We start from the raw sequence: 19,754 nt of genomic DNA, 5'->3' as shown, positions 1-19,754 counted from the left end.
TGCTAAAACCAGGCAAAGACCCTGTATATCCCTCAAGCTATTGTCCAATATCCCTTATAAATGTAGACCTTAAAATAATCTGCAAAGCTCTCTCAAAGAGACTGGAGAAAATAACCCCCCTCTTAATTCATCCTGACCAAACTGGTTTCATAAAAGGTAGGCACTCATCAACAAATACACGTAGATTACTTAATTTGATAGACTACTCATACAGTAAAAATCTTGAAACTACAATATTTTCTTTAGATGCAGAAAAAGCATTTGACAGAGTTAACTGGAAATTTCTAATTGCCACTTTACACAAATTTGGTTTTGGATCCTCTTTCATTAACTGGTTAAAAATATTATATAATTCCCCAACAGCTTGTGTTAGAACAAATGACCAGACATCCTCCAGCTTCTGTCTCCTGAGGGGCTCCAGGCAGGGATGCCCACTTTCCCCTTCACTGTTTGCAATTTTTATTGAACCACTAGCAGCAGCAATTAGACAGAATTCAGTAATTAAGGGCATAAAATGCAAGAACGTGGAACATAAAATCAGCCTTTATGCGGATGATGTGTTACTTTTTCTCCAAAACTCACAAACCAATATCTCTGGGGTGATTGAATTGATAAACTGTTTTGCAAGAATATCAGGTTACTCAATTAACTGGTCAAAATCTACAGTCCTTCCGATTAATTGCTCTGTCATAATTGTCATAATTCTTCTTCTACACCACTGCAATCGGGAAATATTAAATATTTGGGTATTAATGTTTCTCCCAAGCTTGCAGATCTAACTAAATTAAACCATATCCCACTTTTAAAGAAAGTAGAAGGTGATATGGCTAGATGGAAATGTCTACCCATATCACTCATGGGAAGGGTTGCCGCTATAAAAATGATGGTCTTACCAAAAATAAATTATTTATTCTCAATGATCCCAACTAAACCGCCACAAGATTGGTTCAGATCTCTAGATTCATGTATGTCCAAATTCCTTTGGAAAAATAAACCCCCACGTATAAGCTTAAAAACACTACAAAAGACCAAGGATAAAGGAGGATTAGAACTACCTAACTTTCAGCACTACTTCTTAGCCAACAGGCTTCAGTTTATCTCAGGATGGCTAAAACATACCCTCTTAGACGAAACTTGGCTAGATGTAGAACAAGCACTTTGAAATAATCTAGAGATTTCAGATCTACCATTTATCACCTCAAACATCCAACGACATGAATGCTTCAAAAGCATCAGCATCAGCTCTTCTCTGACAGCATGGTGGGAGTTTCTAAAATTCACGGAGTCTTCATTAATCCTATGCAAACGTACCCTGACATATTACAAAACAATAATATGATAAACTTTTCAGATTGGAGTGGTAAAGGAATCAAATATTTAGAACATATATTAGAAGGAACAGAATTAATTTCATTTGACAGACTAGTTACACAATATGGGATCATATTATAAAACAGATGAATCAATATCACTTCCTATTGCAAAATGGGAAGCGGATTTATCAATTAACTTAGACCAAAACTTCTGATCTCAGATTTGCTTAAAAACCTTTCATCTAATTAGAAATCCCAGTCTTCAATTAATTCAATACAAAATACTGTCATGGTCTGCGGTGGGTGACTGGAATTTCCGTAAGGCTCCTGAACTTACCTGGGATCCGCCCCTGGGCAGGGCCAACTCCTCCAGCTCGTGCAAGCCTGGAGCCTATTGCAGGCAATCAAGTCAGAGGGATTTAAGCCACACGTTTGTCATCAACCCATGTTGGTAACAGGTCCTTATGTGTCAAGTTCTTGCTGTGATTTAGCTTGTTAACAAGACTTTCTTGTGCTGCAGTTGCTGGATTCACCTTGGCTCACGCTCCACCTCTTGCCTCAGGATACCAAGCAATCATTTTGAAAATCTCTCTGTGCCTCACCTGCCTGCCCTCCTGCCATCACACTCCATCTGAAGCCCCGGATCTCAGGTCAGCCTTGCCATGCCACTCAGCCTCCCCTGGATTCTCATCACCCCCCTCTCAACACTCATGTCCCCTACTGCAAGTAAGAATTGCTACTCTTACAACTTGCCACTTCAGAGCTGCCTCCACTATCTTCTCTCTTCAGTGTGACTGTTCCCTGCTCAGCTCCACTCTGCATCTCAGGCCCCGTTCCCCTGCCCTAGCCACGTTTCCCAGGCCACGCCACGTCAAACTCCGTCTTATTGTGTTTTTGTCCTTGCTACGTTTCTTGCACTTAAGCCTAATAAATAATTGTTACATCATCTGCTGTCTCTGCTCTGGGTTTCTGCACCCGAGTCCTGTTCAGTACAGGCCACTCGGCCTCATGACAAACACTACATAGAGTGCACTATACAGGTCATCGGATGTTCAAGATGGGCTTTACGTCTACCAACAACCGCTCACACTGCCAAACCAATTCACCGGACAATTATATCCACGCTCTTTGGTTCTGTCCACCAGTTCAGAAGTTTTGGTGCGAGATATGTGAGGACTTATCGAAGTGTCTGAAATGTAACATTCCAACTTCCCCCTTAGTGTGTTTGTTGGGCAGCTTAGATAATGTCACTTCAGAAAAGAATATCGCCCATATGGTTTTCACTGCCCTATGCATAGCCAAGAAAACAGTCCTCATGAACTGGAAAAATAAAAATAATCTTAATTCTAACCAATATAGAAATTATCTATTAGATTACATTAGTCTTGATACAGCCTCTGCCACCACATCAGATCAATTGCTCTGGGCTCCTTTGATCAGCTCCATCACCTGGTGGGGGGTCATAGTTTGGTCCCACCTTCGCTGTTGTGATTGATGTGGGGGTAGGGACAGGCTTAGGGCGTCGGGGGGTTCTCCAGGAGCATCTTCCTTGGAGGGCTCAACCCGGGGTAGCGGTCATGGCCCATTAAGGGCTCTGTTGGCTCTTAGGTGACTGTTTCCTCGTGGCTGCGTGCAGCGTGGCTAGGGGAGGGGCGTGGGTTACTGACCTGGTAGCCTGGCTGCCCCTGGGTGGGTCCAGGACGGGCGTGAAGTTCTGGGGGTGCTCCGTCTCTGGGCTGGGGCCCTGGCTGGGCCTCGGGGGCTTGGGTCCTGGTTGGTGTGTTGCCGGGGTTGTGGGCGGGTGGGTGTATGGGGGCCCAGTCCTGGCGCAGGGTGCCGCCGGTGCATCAAGCCACCTGGGGGGCTCTTCAACTGGTGGGGGAGGTTGTTACATCTTGCAGGAACTCACTCTGCAGGAGGGGGAGATACAGGAGAGGTGGAGGAAGATCTCAGCCTGGGCGTCTATTGTCTTGTGTAGTGTGGAAGATGAGTGGATGACGGGGTGGGTGCAGTTTTCTTTGAGGTGGGGTTGGGTGGGCTGTCCCGGGCTCTGTGGGGCCGGGCGGCGCTGCTGTACTGGGCCCCGGTCCGGATGGGCCTGGGCCCCCTTTCCATGACGGGTTGCAGAGTATGGGGGTGCCTACTGGGATCAGCGGGGGAGCTGGCCCTAGGGAGGGGTCACTTGCCCCTCCCTTCCTTCCTTCCCCATCTCCAGCTGCCTCCCTCTTCCCGCTCCACCACAATCACCCACACATGCAGGGCCTTGGGGTAAAGATGTGTCACCAGGGTGCAGGGGAGGCATCCCCCCCTCTGTCCCCTTCTGGCTGCCTGTGCCTCAATTTTATCTCACAACTTAAACATTCACATTACTCACACTCTCATTACACATACATATAGGATATTGGGGGCTGGGCACGCTACATGGAATCCAAAAGACCATCAGGGTGTACACCTCACCCCTGGCATCGTTGCCCACCTCTCAATTTTAAATACACGTAGACATTGAGGGCTAGCAGGAGGGGCTATGTGCTTACCTGCTGCTCTCTGGCAGGTAGCTCCATGCCCTTCCGGGTTTTAAAGGCACCTTAGAACGCACATGCATCAACACTACATATGAGCGGGCGGAGGGAGGTTTGGAGGGGCAAGGGTACCTAGACCCAGGACTTAGAGTACGCTTGGGGAGTGTGATTGTGTGTAAAGTGTCTCTCCGTCTTTCTCCACGTTGGGTGAGTGTTGAGTAATTGCATATGAGAGCATGAGGGAGGGAATGGATGTTTGTATCTGTGTGTGCCTGCTTGTCTGTGTCCATATGTCAGGCCGGGTATCAGACGCCACCTCTCTGGGGATATCCCAGGTCCTCCAAGGTATGGAGGCCTATCTCCCCCACCACTTCCCCTGCCAGTGGCAGACGCCCTCAGACATCGGTGCGTTGGTGGTTCTTTATGTCCGGGGATGGGCGCCCAGGTACACAGCAGCACACTCCTTGGTGGCTGCTTATCAGGGCCTGGAGCCTGGGGCTCGATCAGGCCACTTCGGGGGTGGGGTGCCCTCAGCCTCTCGGCCTGGGGCTCGGTCACTCTGGCACAGCTGGCTGCCGGCGGAGCTCACGGGCACGTCACTGCAACCCCGCCTGGCTTCTGCTCCGCGGCTGCTGAGTGACCCCTCATCTGGGACTCTCGTCAGCTCTTTCTGGGATAGTGGCGCAGCTGCCCCTCTGTTGGTCTTCTTTGGTCTCTTGTGTTCTGGGGGCCTCTGGATGTCTGGAGTTTTGATCTCCTCCATACCTGCTTCATGCCCTGGTGGACGGGGCTGTGGCTCCCCACTAGGGATGGGTATTGATAAGATTTTCACGATTCCGATTCCATTTTCGATTCTGTTTAACGATTCGATTCTTTATCAATTCTCTTATCGATTCTTTTTAAAAAAGGAAAACACTAAGGTCGATTAGCTTTAGAACTTTGTTTTATATCTTCTCTTTGAACAAGATAGAAATTTAGGAGTAACATGGCCTTACAAACTTAGCGGTGAGATCTTAAGAGATCCAGCCTACGGCTCTTCAATGGGGTGTCACAGGGTCCCCAGGAAAAAAATTGTAAATGTAAAATAATAAAATAAATATTCTTCTGTAGCAATAACAAAGTATAACATAAATTGTTCAGTAGCAATTACACAAGAATATCCAGTAATGTCCCTGCCTACAATTAATCACATTCACTTAGCGAAAATCGGGGGCAACTGCTGTGGCAAATGGGTTCAAGCCATTTACCACAAACTTAGTCACTGCTCGGTGACATTCGTCTATCCTGGCCTGAAAGGAGACGCTACCGCTAGACTGTAGCAAGAACTGCCAGCATCTGAGCCAGACTCTGTCTGTCTCGCTCATCATGGTCACCTAAATGCACAGTAATTGCAGGTTTTGTAATAAGGCAGATCGCGCTAACATAATATGCACTGTTAGTTGATTATTTACCTGCCGCATTAACGGGAGAGGACGTGCAAACGTTACCACTGCTGCTGGGTTGAGATTCACGAGTCCGGAGCGGAATTAAAAACATGACATTCATTTAAGGTTATCGCGTGTTTTGTGAGCAAATGCTTTTGCATATTTGTAGTGTTTCCTCCCTTAAATGAAATATCTACTTTTCAAGTATTGCAAGTTGCCCTGTTGTCATCCGTTCTCGTAAAGTATAACCAAAGTTTTGAGGCGCCATGTTTCCTGCCAGGTAAATGACGCGCCGCAACGTGGTGACGTCATTCGGGGTGACTGGAATCGTTTGCAAAAATGGCAAACAATTCCAAGGAATTGAAACAGTGGGAACCGGTTCTCAACAAGAACTGGTTTTCGATACCCATCCCTACTCCCCACACCCTCTAGCAGATCATTACATGAAGGAACCTTTTAAAAACAAGCGCGTTCATGCTCACAGGTGTACACACAGGTGCTCACACACACAAACTACACCCTTTTTGGCTCCTACCTCAAAGCACACTGTGCGCAGTCGATCTTACGTGCTGCACAATAATGTTTAATATTTAGTATTTACTGCTATATTCCCATATATCATAGTGATGCTGTTTATTCTATTACTCTCGTTTTCTTCTGCTTGTTTTCTTTTTTCATTCTCAACAGGTGAAATAAAAAAAAAAAAACAACAAAAAACAATAACATGTAATATTTAGTATCTACTGTTAGCTAGTTTATTGTGATGGTGTTGTTTTTATTATGTTGCTCTTTGTTGTTTGTTTTCTCTACTGTTTTTTTTTTGTTTTTTATCTCCATACAGGTGATCCAGGTGTTTTTGTTTGTTTTTCTTTTTTTTCCTTCCCCCCTTCTCACCATCTCTTCTCCCCTTTTTTTCTTTCTCTCCCTCTCTCTCTTTCATTCTTTCTCCCTGTCCTATCCCCTAGTCATGTCTGTCCCGTCTTTAAAAAACGAAAATAAAATAAATACATAATTATAATAAAGGTCAATCGAATGGACCAATATGGCAAGGCCATGATGATCCACTTGGTAAAGTAAATCCACTTGGCATCTTTCTTGGCCTTCAGACAACAATTCTGATGGCTAAAGATCCAAACGGGACAGGCAAAAAAAAAGAAAAAGAAAAAAGAGAGGGTAAAATTATGATGACTGATAATGGAGATGAAGGCAACAGATGATGAGGACAGGGAGGAACAGGGGTTTAAATGCACCAAGGAGACAGTCAGAGGGAACTTGGTACAACTGGAGACATTTAAGGATGCAGGGACTGACAGAGACGGGGAAGACGTCTCATTATGACGAGTAATTCAAATTCAAATTCAAATTTTATTTGTCACGTACACAGTCATACACAGTACGATATGTAGTGAAATGCTTGGACAACTGCTCGTGACCTAAAGAGAACAAAAAAGGAAAAGGCTATGAATAAGATAGGAAATAAATGTGAAAAATTAAAAAGGGTAAATTTAACTAGGAAGGAATAAAATATAAATTAAGGTTAAAAATGAAATAACTGTACAACACAAATTAGAATGAAGGGTAAATTTAACTGGGAAGAATAAGATAAAGATAAATATATAAATTAAGTTGAAAATAAAATAACTGTACAACAAAATACACAATACACAATATAGAACTATATAAGAATGTATGAAGAAATCTAAATATAAATAAATATATACACAATAACAGCAGCTGTACAAGTATTAACCGGAAATGAAGAATATAGTGACCAGTGTTGTGCAAAAACCAAAGTCCAGAAAGTCCAGTGTGTGTGTAAGAACCATATGTGTGGGTCAGTACTGTGTGGTGGTGTGATTGAGAGACCGTATCGCCTGCAGGAAGAAGCTCCTCCTCAGTCTCTCTGTGTTGGTCTTCAGGGAGCGGAATCGCTTTCCTGACCTCAACAGAGAGAACAGTCTGTTGTTGGGATGGCTGAGGTCTTTCACGATCTTCCTGGCCTTGGTCCAGCACCGCCTGCTGTAGATTGAGTGCAGGTCAGGGAGCTCGGAGCGGATGGTGCGCTCAGCTGACCGCACAACCCTCTGTAGAGCTCGTCTGTCCTGCATGGTGCTGTTCCCGAACCAGGTTAAGATGTTTCCCGCCAGGATGCTCTCTATGGTGCACGAGTAAAAGTTCCTGAGCACCTTGGAGGGCAGTTGGAAGTCTCTCAAGCGTCTGAGGTGGTAGAGACGCTGTCGGGCCTTTTTCACCACGGTGTTGATGTGACAGGACCATGACAGGTCCTGCGTGATGTGAACTCCGAGGTATTTGAAGCTGTCCACTCTCTCCACTGGGCACTCGTTGATGACGGGGGTCTGGTAGTTCCTCTCCTGCTTAGTGCTGAAGTCCACTATCAGCTCCTTTGTCTTACTGACGTTTAGAAGGAGGTTGTTCCTCTGGCACCAGTTCTCCAGATTCCTAATCTCCTTCAGGTAGGCCGTCTCGTTGTTATCAGAGATCAGGCCCACCACGACGGTGTCGTCAGCAAACTTGATGATGGTGGTGGAGCTGGTAGTGGCCACACAGTCATATGTGTACAGAGAGTACAGCAGGGGGCTCAGAACACACCCCTGGGGGGCTCCAGTGCTGAGAGTGGTGGAGGCTGAGACATGTCCGCCCATCCTTACTGCCTGTGGTCTGCCAGTTAGGAAGTTGGAGATCCACTGACACATAGATGAGCTGAGTCCCAGATGCTCCAGCTTGGTGGTGAGTGTGGAGGGAATTATGGTGTTAAATGCAGAGCTGTAGTCTATGAAGAGCATTTTAACATAATTCCCCCTTCTAGTGTCCAAGTGAGTGAGTGATGTGTGGAGGAGATGAGAGATGGCATCGTCTGTGGAACGATTTGGACGGTAAGCGAACTGTAGTGGGTCCAGTGTGTCTGGTAGTGAAGAAATGATGAAGTCTCTGACCAGGCGTTCAAAGCACTTCATCACTACTGAGGTGAGGGCTACAGGGCGATAGTCATTGAGAGTTTACCTTGCCTGGATGGGCAGCTCTCTGGGTGCTCAGCACCCCCAAAGCTCTGATCCTAGAATTGCCCCTGATGTGAACACTGAATGCTTCTACTTCTTGGGTTTTGATTTTGATGCAAGTGTCATCCACATATCTGTACCAGTGGCTAGGTGGTGTCCCAGATGTGCTGCAGGGATGAGAGGTGAAATGTCTTCAAGAAAATTAAGGAAGAACAATCGCTTTTCCTAAGCTCTTTACATGACTTATAATGTGTCTGCTTATGTGCATTTGCTCTCTTAAGTGCATCAAAATTTTAGCAAATGTATCACTAGAGATTATTAGCTCATTTTAATCTTCTGAGCAACCTGACTGCTGACATATCACTGGTTGGTTTGTTGGTTTACAGTGAAGCTCCAGTTTCAGGTGACAGTAAGTCAAAAGGATATTACCTGTCAATGGCCAGCAGGAGCCCAGAATTAATTTGAATATTGCTATAAATTGATATGGATTGGTTCATATCTTTTATCAGGTTGTAAATTATGTTTCACTGTTAAATTTAACTTATGGTGACAGCACAAACACCAAGAGAGGAGAGAGAGCAGGGTGAAGACAGCAAAGAAGCAGAGATAATACAAAGGGGAAAAAAAACAGGTAAGAGTGGACATGTAGTCAAAGTTAACAAAAAATTATAAAGCTGATGTAACTCCTGTTTTGTGCACATTCATTAATGATGATTTCACATAACTAAGTTGTGTTATATTGTTATCAAATGGGGATCCCCTACCTGCTCTTATAATAATTATTATAAAATTATATTTTCATGTTTATTTTCTAGTTGAATAAAATGCATTTGTATGTGATTGTCAGAACAAAGAAGAAGCGAGGAGGATGGAGAGAGGACAGAGAGATTAGAGCTGTCCTGGATAGCCTGGAGAATTCTTTAGGTACCTTCCCAGCTGTGACAAATGGCCAGCTGGGATAACAACTTTTACTCAGGGCATTCTTGATATGATGTTCTTCTGCTCCCTGGTCGCTGTGTTTTAAGATGATAAAAGACTGTTGTTTCATCTGCCATCATGATGACATCTCTCATCCTCCACGAAATCTGAGGACCAAAGCTATCATTGTTATGATCAATGGTAATGCCAATTTGTATATTAATGATCATGGAACTGACCTCATTGTCCATTGTTGATCATTGATCATTGTTAGTCTTAGTGATGCAGCTGTACTGTGACGTCAAGATGATTAATCAATTTCAAAATATGTAAAGCAATAGTAGTCTACAGGCAGCAGTTTGACTGTTTCACAAAGACGATGATTTAATTTTTGGTATTTTATTTCAATCCTCTGTTCTGATTTACGAATGCCATAATTTGAGATATTAGGGGTTTTTGAGTCATAATAATCATCTTACAAGTTTTACCCAAATTCTCCTAAAGTCTGTCTAAAAAATGTGAGTGTATCAGAATTGCACCCTTCGGTTAGAATAAAAGTCGTGTCTCTTTAACTGAGGTATTCTCAGGACGGGGAGGGGGGTGGATAGGTTCATCGGGTTCATGTAGTATTGGACGCCTCCTCCCATTTCAGGTTGGTTGTTTCCCTAGCTCCCTTAGTAAAAGGGGAGGTATAAGGCAAATACTTGACAGAAAATGGAATGTAGGTCTGCACTGGAAATAGCTAAATAGGAGAACTTGACCTTTTATCGGGACACAGAAAGTCGACCAGCTGATGATTCCAAACTAGCTGCCATTTTCAGGTCATTCGAGGCATCTCGCTAAATTGTTTGTTGCTCCAGATATTTGTATGAGTAAGCCTGCTTTATTCGCCTGTTAATTTCCCTTTGTAATGGACAAAACGCGTTGTCCTGTGCTGTCTAGTGGTGGAATATAAATCATGATGGCTGATGGATGTTGCAAAGGAATGGAAAGAGGCAGGGGTAAGATTGCATCAGACTCTTTACCAAGACATGCATTTCCTCAGCAATATGTTCAGACCTGGTCACAGCAGCAAGGAAATGACATCCAAGAATTAGCTTCCAAACGCGTCGACATCCAGAAGAAACGCTTTTATCTGGATGTCAAGCAGAGTGTACGCGGCCGTTTCCTTAAAATAGCCGAGGTGTGGATAGGAAGGGGCCGTCATGATAACATCAGAAAGAGCAAGCTGACACTGTCTATGTCGATGGCTCCCGCTCTACGCTACTGTCTGGGAGACTTTATAGATTATTACGCCCGCATTGGACTGCGGGGGGGGCTGGCGCCTCCGCAGGTCGAGGACCACAGTAACAATGGCCAGGGCCGCGGGAACGACTCCCGTAAGAGAGCGCAGGAGCATCACGCGAACCTGTCCCCCACCGGTTCTGTTGTGTCCGATGACCATGCACATCGTGTTCTCAAGAGCGAATTTATTGAGCGAGACAACAGAAAGTACTTTCTGGACCTGAAGGAGAACCAGAGAGGCAGATTCCTCCGCATACGGCAGACTGTCAGCAAAGGACACGGCACAATGGGCTACTACGGCCAGGGCATCGAGCAGACCATAGTGTTACCCGCACAGGGACTGATTGAGTTCAGAGACGCTCTGTCACAGCTGATTGAAGACTACGGGGACGAAGAGAGCGAAGACCGCAGCCGAGCAGGCTCCAGGAATCGCAACGACAACCCCGAGCTTCCAGAGGCTGCGTCTTTTCGAGTGGACAACAAAAGGTTTTACTTTGATGTGGGTTCAAACCGGTATGGTATCTTTTTAAAAATCAGCGAAGTGCGACAGCCGTATAGAAACACCATCACAGTTCCCCTAAAAGCCTGGGCTAGATTCGGAGAGAATTTCATCAGGTACGAGGAGGAGATGCGACGAATCTTTTCTTGTCACAAAGATAAAAGGACAGATGGCCAGCAAGACAGTGAGGAACAGGAGGACTGACCTTCATGGTGCTTTTAGCATGTAGCCTAATTTAGGGTTTCAGTTTTGTCCAGATGTGACAATAATATGATGTACTGTATGTGTCCCTACCATACTACTCAGATACGATGTACTTCATTAACTTTTCAGTTTATTTGCCAAGGGCTGATAAACTCAAAATTTTTAACATGCCAAGAAGTCAGTCATCATTTTCTCATTGCCGATTATTGTGTTGTAGCCAGTTAGTCAGGGCCATCCCAGGGTCCTGAGCCAGCTGCATCCCTGCGCTCCCCCATACCATACTCATACCTCCCTGTTAAATTCAAGAGTGCAGTGTTCATTTGCTTAAACTTTAATTCTAAGTTACATAGAAAGTTGACGCTAATAATATCTGTTAATATTTTACCCCCAAAGCAATATGGTTAACAATTTTATGGCACACTAATGTGCAGAAATTTTGTCAGTTTAAATAAACAGAGTTAATTTGTTAAGTATAGTGTGTTTTGTGATAGGTACAATTTAAGAAATGATATAGAAAGAAAAAAAATCGGACCCTTTTATTAATGAAGAAAATACCTCATATATTGGAACTTACTATAAGTGCAATACACACAAGCAGCATTATAGAACACTTGCAACCCAACTGGACAAGTGGAGAAGAAATTAAATTACAGGAATCAGAATTGGAAATGGGAAACGAGTGTTGTACAGATTAATGCTGCCAGTTAAGACTTGGTGGGAGGGGAGAAAAATAAGACACATATTGTGACATTAATCACATACTGTTGGTGTGTGCTGCCTTTTCACTGGTCCAGCCGGAAGGTTTTCATTCATGTTAACAGTTCCAGTTTATGTTGCCTCATATGAGACACAAAACATTGCTTTAAATGTCCATGATAATGCTGGCAAAAATGAATTTAGTGACAGCTTTTCCTGCAGTGCAGTACTTTAGGCCAATCAATCTGTGCAAATGACCAGACTAGAGCATCCTGAAATGTATAAAATGTGCTGCTTACCTCGGCAGCATAATGATGGGGGGGAGACATGTGCTGTAGAAGCCTGCTTTAAATTACAAGGACACAAAGCACTACATGATGTTCTAAGACTCTACCCTGCAGTTGTACTGTGTGTTGCATTCACAAAAATGGGGGAGGTAAAATGAATTAAAAAAACTTTATAGGTACTGCAATCCAAGTCCAGTAATTCTATCCAACACAAGCACTTAAACCTTATTTAGACTTCTGCGTGAAATCTGTGTTGCAACACTTGAAAAAGAACGGGCTTGTAGAATTTGCTGAAAGACTAGATCACTTGATGACTTGATATAATTACCTTAAAAATGGTTAATAAAACTAGAAAACAACTATATATGTAGCGGTCCATTCAGGAACCCTAAAATACAGCTCAACAGAAGAATAAAAAACTGACTGCTATCTGGAAAGACACACAGATCTAATGTCACATTTCTAGAGAGTAACTGTGTTACTGGAGTTACATTATTTATTTTATGTGATACTAATATCCTAATACTTAAATTTACATAACATATTGACAGAAGGAAAGGTATTTTACATGTGTTCTGCTGAACACACAACATTGTAATATGCTATCTTTAGTGGCTGCACCCTCTGTCGTTCAGTGTCTTTACTACATTTGACAGAGCCTAAACGTAGACCTGAAAAAAGATGCACCATGTTGCATGACTGCTTGGAGTGTGGCTGCTCTTCCTATTATTCACATGAATTTGAAACATATAGCGGATGGTACACTGATGGTAGAAAAGTTCTAAAATAATAGAGAGAAGAGGTCTATGCACTTTGACCTAGACAAACAAGCCTCCGTTTTTTGTTTTGTTTTTTGTTTTTAATCTTTTGGCTTTCACTCATTACAGCCAAGTTCTACAAGTTCTAAACATTTTGCCAAAGAGAATGCTTCTTTTCATAATTTATTTTTGGCATGAGGAATAATTAAACATCAAAGTTTATACTTTAAGTACCTTCCTGCCTATTCTGTAATATTGTGTGGTGCTATGAAAATGGTTTCACACATTGTCTTTTGAGGATGTTGATACCCAGTTTTCACTATTACAGCTCAGGTCCGTTTTTGTTTTTTTTTTTTTTATATATATGACGTAAATAGATCAAAGTCAAGGTATAAACTGGGCTTGTTACCTTGATGTCAGCAAATAGCCCAGTGCTTACTGGTGAATTGGGGGTGTTGGGATCGAAAGGGCTCAACATCAAGCTCAAATGGGTCTATAGAAAATCTTAAATCAATATGCTTGTGCCTGCAGAACCTTGTATTTTACCTTTCCTTGCTGTCTATTGATGAACAAGCGATTACATTTTTTGAAAGTGTAAATGTAAGTGTAAGTTCATTTTTTACTTTAAGTCCTTAAAATCCATCCAAGTGCTGCTATTCATGAGCTTGGATGGCATTTTGCTGTATATTTGCCTATGTTTGCATTCTGTGACCAGCATGAAAGTAGAGCTGGTCACATTGACAAAGAACCCAAGCCAGACTTTGACTTGAGCATCATACCAGGATAAGGCAAAAACCTAGATCAACCTTAATGTCCTTAAAAAGGACAAAAACCTAAAAACTGAAGTACCTGAACTCTAAATGTGCAAATGGTAAAGCTAGTTTTATCTTCAGTAGATTTTAAAGCATAAACCCAATCAATTAAATAGATTCATGTTAATGCTTAATCTTAACATGATTAACTTAATTCCAGTAGCTTCTTTATACTTCCCACTACCACTGAAACACAGTGCAGTACTTTACTGTGAGTGACAACATCATTTCTGTTATAAAAAAGAAAGAAATAGTAATATAAGCAGAAAGGGATTCGTCTGCTACAACACGATATTCCTTTCTAATATGGAAATTTACAAGGAAAGTACCTCTGGAGCTGAGGTACACCCTTTGAGATTAGATAATATTTTTTAAAGTACAGGTCCTAATAAGCTAAAGTACGTTGACTGTTTGAACTTTATTTTGAATTAGGTGGGCAGCTTTTTAAATTCTCATGCAGGAAGTCATATTTCCCACGAGATGCTGATGCTTATATGAAGAGGTGTCAGAGCTAATTGTCAAGTTTATATCTGAACAGAAACAAGTCAGAAGTTAATATTTGATACCTCATGTCTGTTTTGGGGTCTTTGTCTCAGTTTCACAGATTTGAGATTTAGTGAAATGAAGAAGGGGAAAAAAGGAAAAATAATTTTAAAAAGAGTTTCAATTGTTTTTTTTGTTTTTTTCTAGTTTTAGTAGGCAATTCTTGGAATGCTTTTGTGCTTGAAAAGCACAGGATTGGTTTGGTGTGTCTGTTGTATGATCTAGTGAAGAGTTGTTTTATTTTCATATAAATGGCAAAGTATATATGGTACAAAGCACAGTTTATTTTAAAAAATTAAATGAAATGTAATAATTTAATTAACTCATTAGTGAAATGTGATTCAACATTGATTGTCACAGAATTAGGAAAATTGTCTCATCTACCCTAGATATTGGTTATGTCAATAACTGGCTGAGGCCAAGATATGGACATAAAAACAAAGTATTATGTTTGAGGTGGAATATGACATTGTTTAAAATTATGATGGATATTCGTTTTGAAAATTCCAAAATCAACAGCACTTTAAATAAAAGCTGCACTTTTGTTCTGCTGCTTTGTAATTAGTTGACATAGAGGAACTATCTCTAGATATGCCTTTGGTGTAAAGTGACAATCATAGTTCTCTGCTTGTAGAATCTGCTGATGTGTGCTTCAAAACTCCTTTCATTGTCTGTGTTGGTTTTTGACAGCTTCTTATTGAGGCTCTCAATAGTTTAACATCTATATGTGTATATTCATGCAAATGCTATATTAAATTTTCATTATCATATGTACCAAGACTCTAGAATCTCACAGAATAATGTGAAATCAAATGTTCATGTCAGGAATATTCTGTTATGTTGACATGAACAATGTGAAGAAGTACTTGAACATGAAACTACTGGTGAAAAAATGTCAAATATGGCATTTTTGAATAATAATTGACACATAACAAAATATTTTAGCTGTCATTAGTCAGACAATGCTTAATTCTTTGAGTAGTCAAATGTCATTGTGTGTTTGTTCACTTTAGCCTATTTTAACCCACATCTGCTAAAATAGCAAAGGTATGAATTGGTGTTAAAGATTAGATGGATCTACAAAGAGAGAGGTTTTTAGTTCTGCTGTATAGTTTTCCATTTTCTTTTCCATTTTTCCTACAGTTAGTTCCAGAGAGCAAAGTTCTGTTCAGAAAACATAATAATAATAATAATAATAAATAAAATAAATGTATTATAAATACTAATAATACGAAATTGGAAAACAAAATGGTTATTAAGTTTAACTAAACATAGCTTTTTAATTTGTAACAGTGCATCCAACCTTTGAGACATACAAAAAAAGAAAGCACAGAAGGCCTGCACAAACTTTAAAAAACTTCCTGAGATCAATTTGCCAGTTTGCTGACAAAGACCATGGTAATACATGAAATTCACTACCTTAAATTTGCATGAATTTGATTTGTTTGCTTCCCAGGTAAAGGGTGGAATTTTCTTGTTTAAATTATGTGTTGTCAAGCTTGCTCTGAACATCATATATGTCAGAATCACAATCACAGAAGTATGAAAGCACAAGAAGCATCTTATGCAGCCATATTTGACCACTTTGAGTACTCAGAGTAAAAAAACACTACATAAGTAGAAATCTGTTTAGCATTTATTATATGTTCTCTTTAGTATCATTCAGGGGCTTTACATAGAAAATCAGTCAAAAAACAAAACAAATAACTGTTTAAGTTATAGTCAGGGGTGCGCATTCGCTGTCAAAATAAAAGACGCGCACCAGATAAGAAGTTGCAACGTGCGTTTGCGTACATATAAAAGTCACTGTTTTTGACCGCTAGAGCAGGATTTTTACGGCATATTCCGCACCACATCTCTGTGCGTTCATCATCATTTTTTTGAAGGCAGCTCACCTCCTGCAACCACTTCTTTTGCGGTTCGGACTCCTTTTGACATTTCTTTGGAGGTGGGGGAACACCAAAGTAATTGCTTAAAGGAGCTTGCTTCTTCGACATCTTTAAGAGTTCTAAACAAATCTCTGTCCTCCCACAGAAAATCTGATGTACGCAAATGCGCGTTGCAACATCTTATCTGGTGCGCGTCTTTTATTTTGACAGCGAATACGTACCTGCGGACCACTTATGTGCACCCCTGGTTATAGCTGTAAGTACATTGGGTGAGTCCAAACTTTTACCAATTAGCCGTACTTTTTTTTTCTCCATAATGTTTGAGCCCTCATAACTTCATAATTACAGGAGGTTGCAACATGAAATTTTCATTTAGGTCCTGGTAAAAACTTTAATCAGTGTTTCATTCACTGCAAGTGTCACAATTTACAAACAAATGAACATGTTCAGCGTGATTTTGTTTTTAAAATTAAATGTAAGCAATTTCATCAGTGTCATGGGGTACATTGTAGTTTCAAGAGAAAAAAACCCCTTCAGTTTAATGTCTACTAAACGTTCATATTTTCCAAAAATGGACTTTTTCAAGGGTCATATAACCATTTGGGATAGGTGGTGGTCAAAAATGATATAGTATCTGAAAAGTCTCTTTTACTTACATTTTTATACCATTTTATACCAAAAATCCTGTTGCTATCTTTTGTATTTATAAAGTTATGGGGGCTAAAAAAAAAAAAAAAAATTCTGAACAAACTTATGCACTTTGAGAGCCTGTAACTTTGACAGTTTTCATAGTATGAGGGTAAAATTTTGCATGCCTTAAGTCATCTCATTTATTGTATAAAAAAATCCAGCTGATTATGGTGGGAAGCACTGCTTTATTATTTTTTTTATGTATATTTTTTTAACCCACATGCCGACTACTGGTCTGTTTCTTTATAGCAGATGAGACTATCTCAACATCCATGGACAGTAAAAGAAAAGATAAGGCTATAGGCTGAGGGCTACAGGTTGTTGGACTTTAATTAATAGCTTGATTAAAAATAAATCTGGACTGTTAACTGGAGCTAATGTTTCCAACCCTGGCGCCTTAAAGCATCTTCACAGATTCACTGTATCTTCTGATTTTTATTCCTGTACTTTGTTTTAGCAGAAGGCATTCAGTATAGTCATCTAAAAAATTACTGAGATCATTGCTATAAATTTGGATAATATATTCATATCCATCATAATTTACCATAGTATTTTTTTAGAACTCGAACTGTATGTGTTTATATGGTTGTGCTTGTGCAGGCAGAGTGATGTGAATGTACACGTACTGAAGAAGACCTGCTGCTGTTGTTTGTAGTTTTCATCATCAGAGTTTTGAAGTGGGAAATGTAGGGATATAAATGTTTGCTAATCTTTTAAAAGTTGAGTGGATACCGAAAATGTGCAAGTGTGTAAATTTATATTCATGTAATGTAATACATTGGTGTGTCTTATATTCATGTTACCTAACACTTAAAAAACAAGGAAGTTTTGTACTTTAGCACTTTCTTTGATGTGTACTGTAAAAAATCATCTACATGTAAAGTACTGTATTAATAATCATTACTTGCCTTGTAATGTTTGAAATGATGCTACATTTAGAAATGGTAATCATGTTTTTAGAGTGTATGCATGTCCATGGTTGGGTCCCAGTATAATAAGAAAATTATAAGAAATATGGTGCTACGTTATATTATATAAAGGTGCTTCTATGGACCCCCAGCTGAATGCATGCAAAGGTGAAGTATAAAAAGTAGATAAAAGAAAATTGATGTCCTATTGCTGTTCTCAAATAGTGCTGCTTCCCAAAGATGTCAGAAATTTGGAAAAATCCAACTTTCTACTTTTAAAATGCAACAGCCCTACAAAACACAATCCAATCTCATGTTTACATACAGAAATGTGACAGCTATTCAATGTTCTCTGCAAACATGAGCACACAGTGTTATTTCCACTCCTCCAAACCCATAGAGTGAATTAGAGATAATTAGGGTGTGGCATTTTAACTTGGACAGAGAAAGTTTCAATGTTGCCCATGTTCTTCCCTATTGTTTTTCCTCCAAACTTAATCACCAGAATACCTGGAGTGTAGGAAAATTTCAACTTTTTAATGCATAGTATTTCTGAAATGTGATGTATGTGCATCACCTGCATCAGGAACACATATCTTAGGTTATCATAAATGGTGCAGTTTAACTGTAAATAATAAAATCACCCTCGAGCCCTTGGATAAACCAGAACCAGAGTCAGTCTGATGAAGGGGTTGTTATCCAAGAGTATCTTGAACTTAGAGGCACTCCATTGTTAGATGGTCTATGTTTTTTTTCCTCTTTCTTTTTGTTTTGTTTCTGTTTTTTAAACAAAAAAACAGTCATGTCTATTTACAGTTACGCTGCCCTTGTGACAAAGTCTAAAAGATCTACAGACAGACAATCTAACATAATTTTGTAGTCTTATTTCTTCCAGTGTTTATTTATTGAATAATTTATCATGTAGCAGTTTTTGGACAGCAAACATCAATATAGTCTTTGACAGGTCAAAGTTGTTTGAGTTTGGAAACCTTTGTGTTGATTGTTGCTGGCAAGGAATTTGGAAAATTAAAAGGTTGTACTGATTATTGTTGTTGTTGTTTTTTTCCAATAAAAGATTTTACAGGATTATTAATGGTTTCAGTTTCTATTTTAAGAATCAATCCAGCACTATACCACACTGTTATAAAAAGTTTACAGTAAATTTATATTTGATCATATCTTCCCAACTTATTAAAGGCCATGCGATATTTCATACTGCTACATACTGTAATGCTGTGCATTTCACATTACACACTGTTGCAACAATCCAACGTGAACATGCAGTAGAAACATCAGCTTGCAGATTCTCCTTAGAAAACACAATCAATAGTGTGTTTTCCTTGGAGCACACACACTCTTGATAATATTGCTTCACATCAGTTGCTTCAGTGTCACATGAAATCTTGCAAATCTGCAAAAAATAGTATAGATCCCAGTAGGAGACCAAAAATGCAATCTTTGTGCTTTTTGAGAAGAGTTTGTTTTCATGAGAAAAATGTTTGCATCAAATATTTTGCACACAGAGGTTTATTTATCACTGTCAAACAAGGTTTAAATGTTTCAGTGTTTAAGAATATGACTGGAAATGGGAGTAATTTCAGCTTAAAACCAAGACTCAGTGCCACATTGACAGATAAGAATCTATAAAGTATCATGGTGTTTTTAAGTCTGTGTCAGAAGGCTGAAAAGACCAAAATACAACTCTGGGCTCAGATGCAGACTCGAAACAACTCTAGTTGATGCAAAAACTTTGAGCCATTTAGCTTTCAGAAACCAGCTTACCAATAGAGAGAGCAGCATTAATTTTGATGATATGGCAGTTATATTTGTAGTATGAAAGGTTGGAAGAGGAGATTGCTTACTTGTGAGCAGAGGCAAGCAATTTGTAGGAGGAAGTAGCTTCTCTCCTCCTGTTTTCTACTCAAAACCCCATCCCCTTAGATACGGTGTCTTCCAGACAACAAAAAACAACAACAACACTAAAATCAGCAAA

General features: G+C 40.4%; 1 protein-coding gene across 1 annotated transcript; it reads left to right on the top strand.

Moving 5' to 3' along the window:
• Window positions 1-9,801: 9,801 nt before the first annotated feature.
• On the top strand, window positions 9,802-18,805 carry purg (purine-rich element binding protein G). Its single transcript, XM_004564678.2, has one exon. The coding sequence runs from the start codon at window positions 10,150-10,152 to the stop codon at window positions 11,176-11,178; it is 1,029 nt and encodes a 342-aa protein (XP_004564735.1). The 5' UTR covers window positions 9,802-10,149; the 3' UTR covers window positions 11,179-18,805.
• Window positions 18,806-19,754: the final 949 nt, after the last annotated feature.

The sequence above is a fragment of the Maylandia zebra genome, linkage group LG7 (assembly GCF_041146795.1).
Source record: "Maylandia zebra isolate NMK-2024a linkage group LG7, Mzebra_GT3a, whole genome shotgun sequence".
Classification (NCBI taxonomy): domain Eukaryota; kingdom Metazoa; phylum Chordata; class Actinopteri; order Cichliformes; family Cichlidae; genus Maylandia; species Maylandia zebra.
This window is presented reverse-complemented; position numbering and strand designations above follow the sequence as displayed.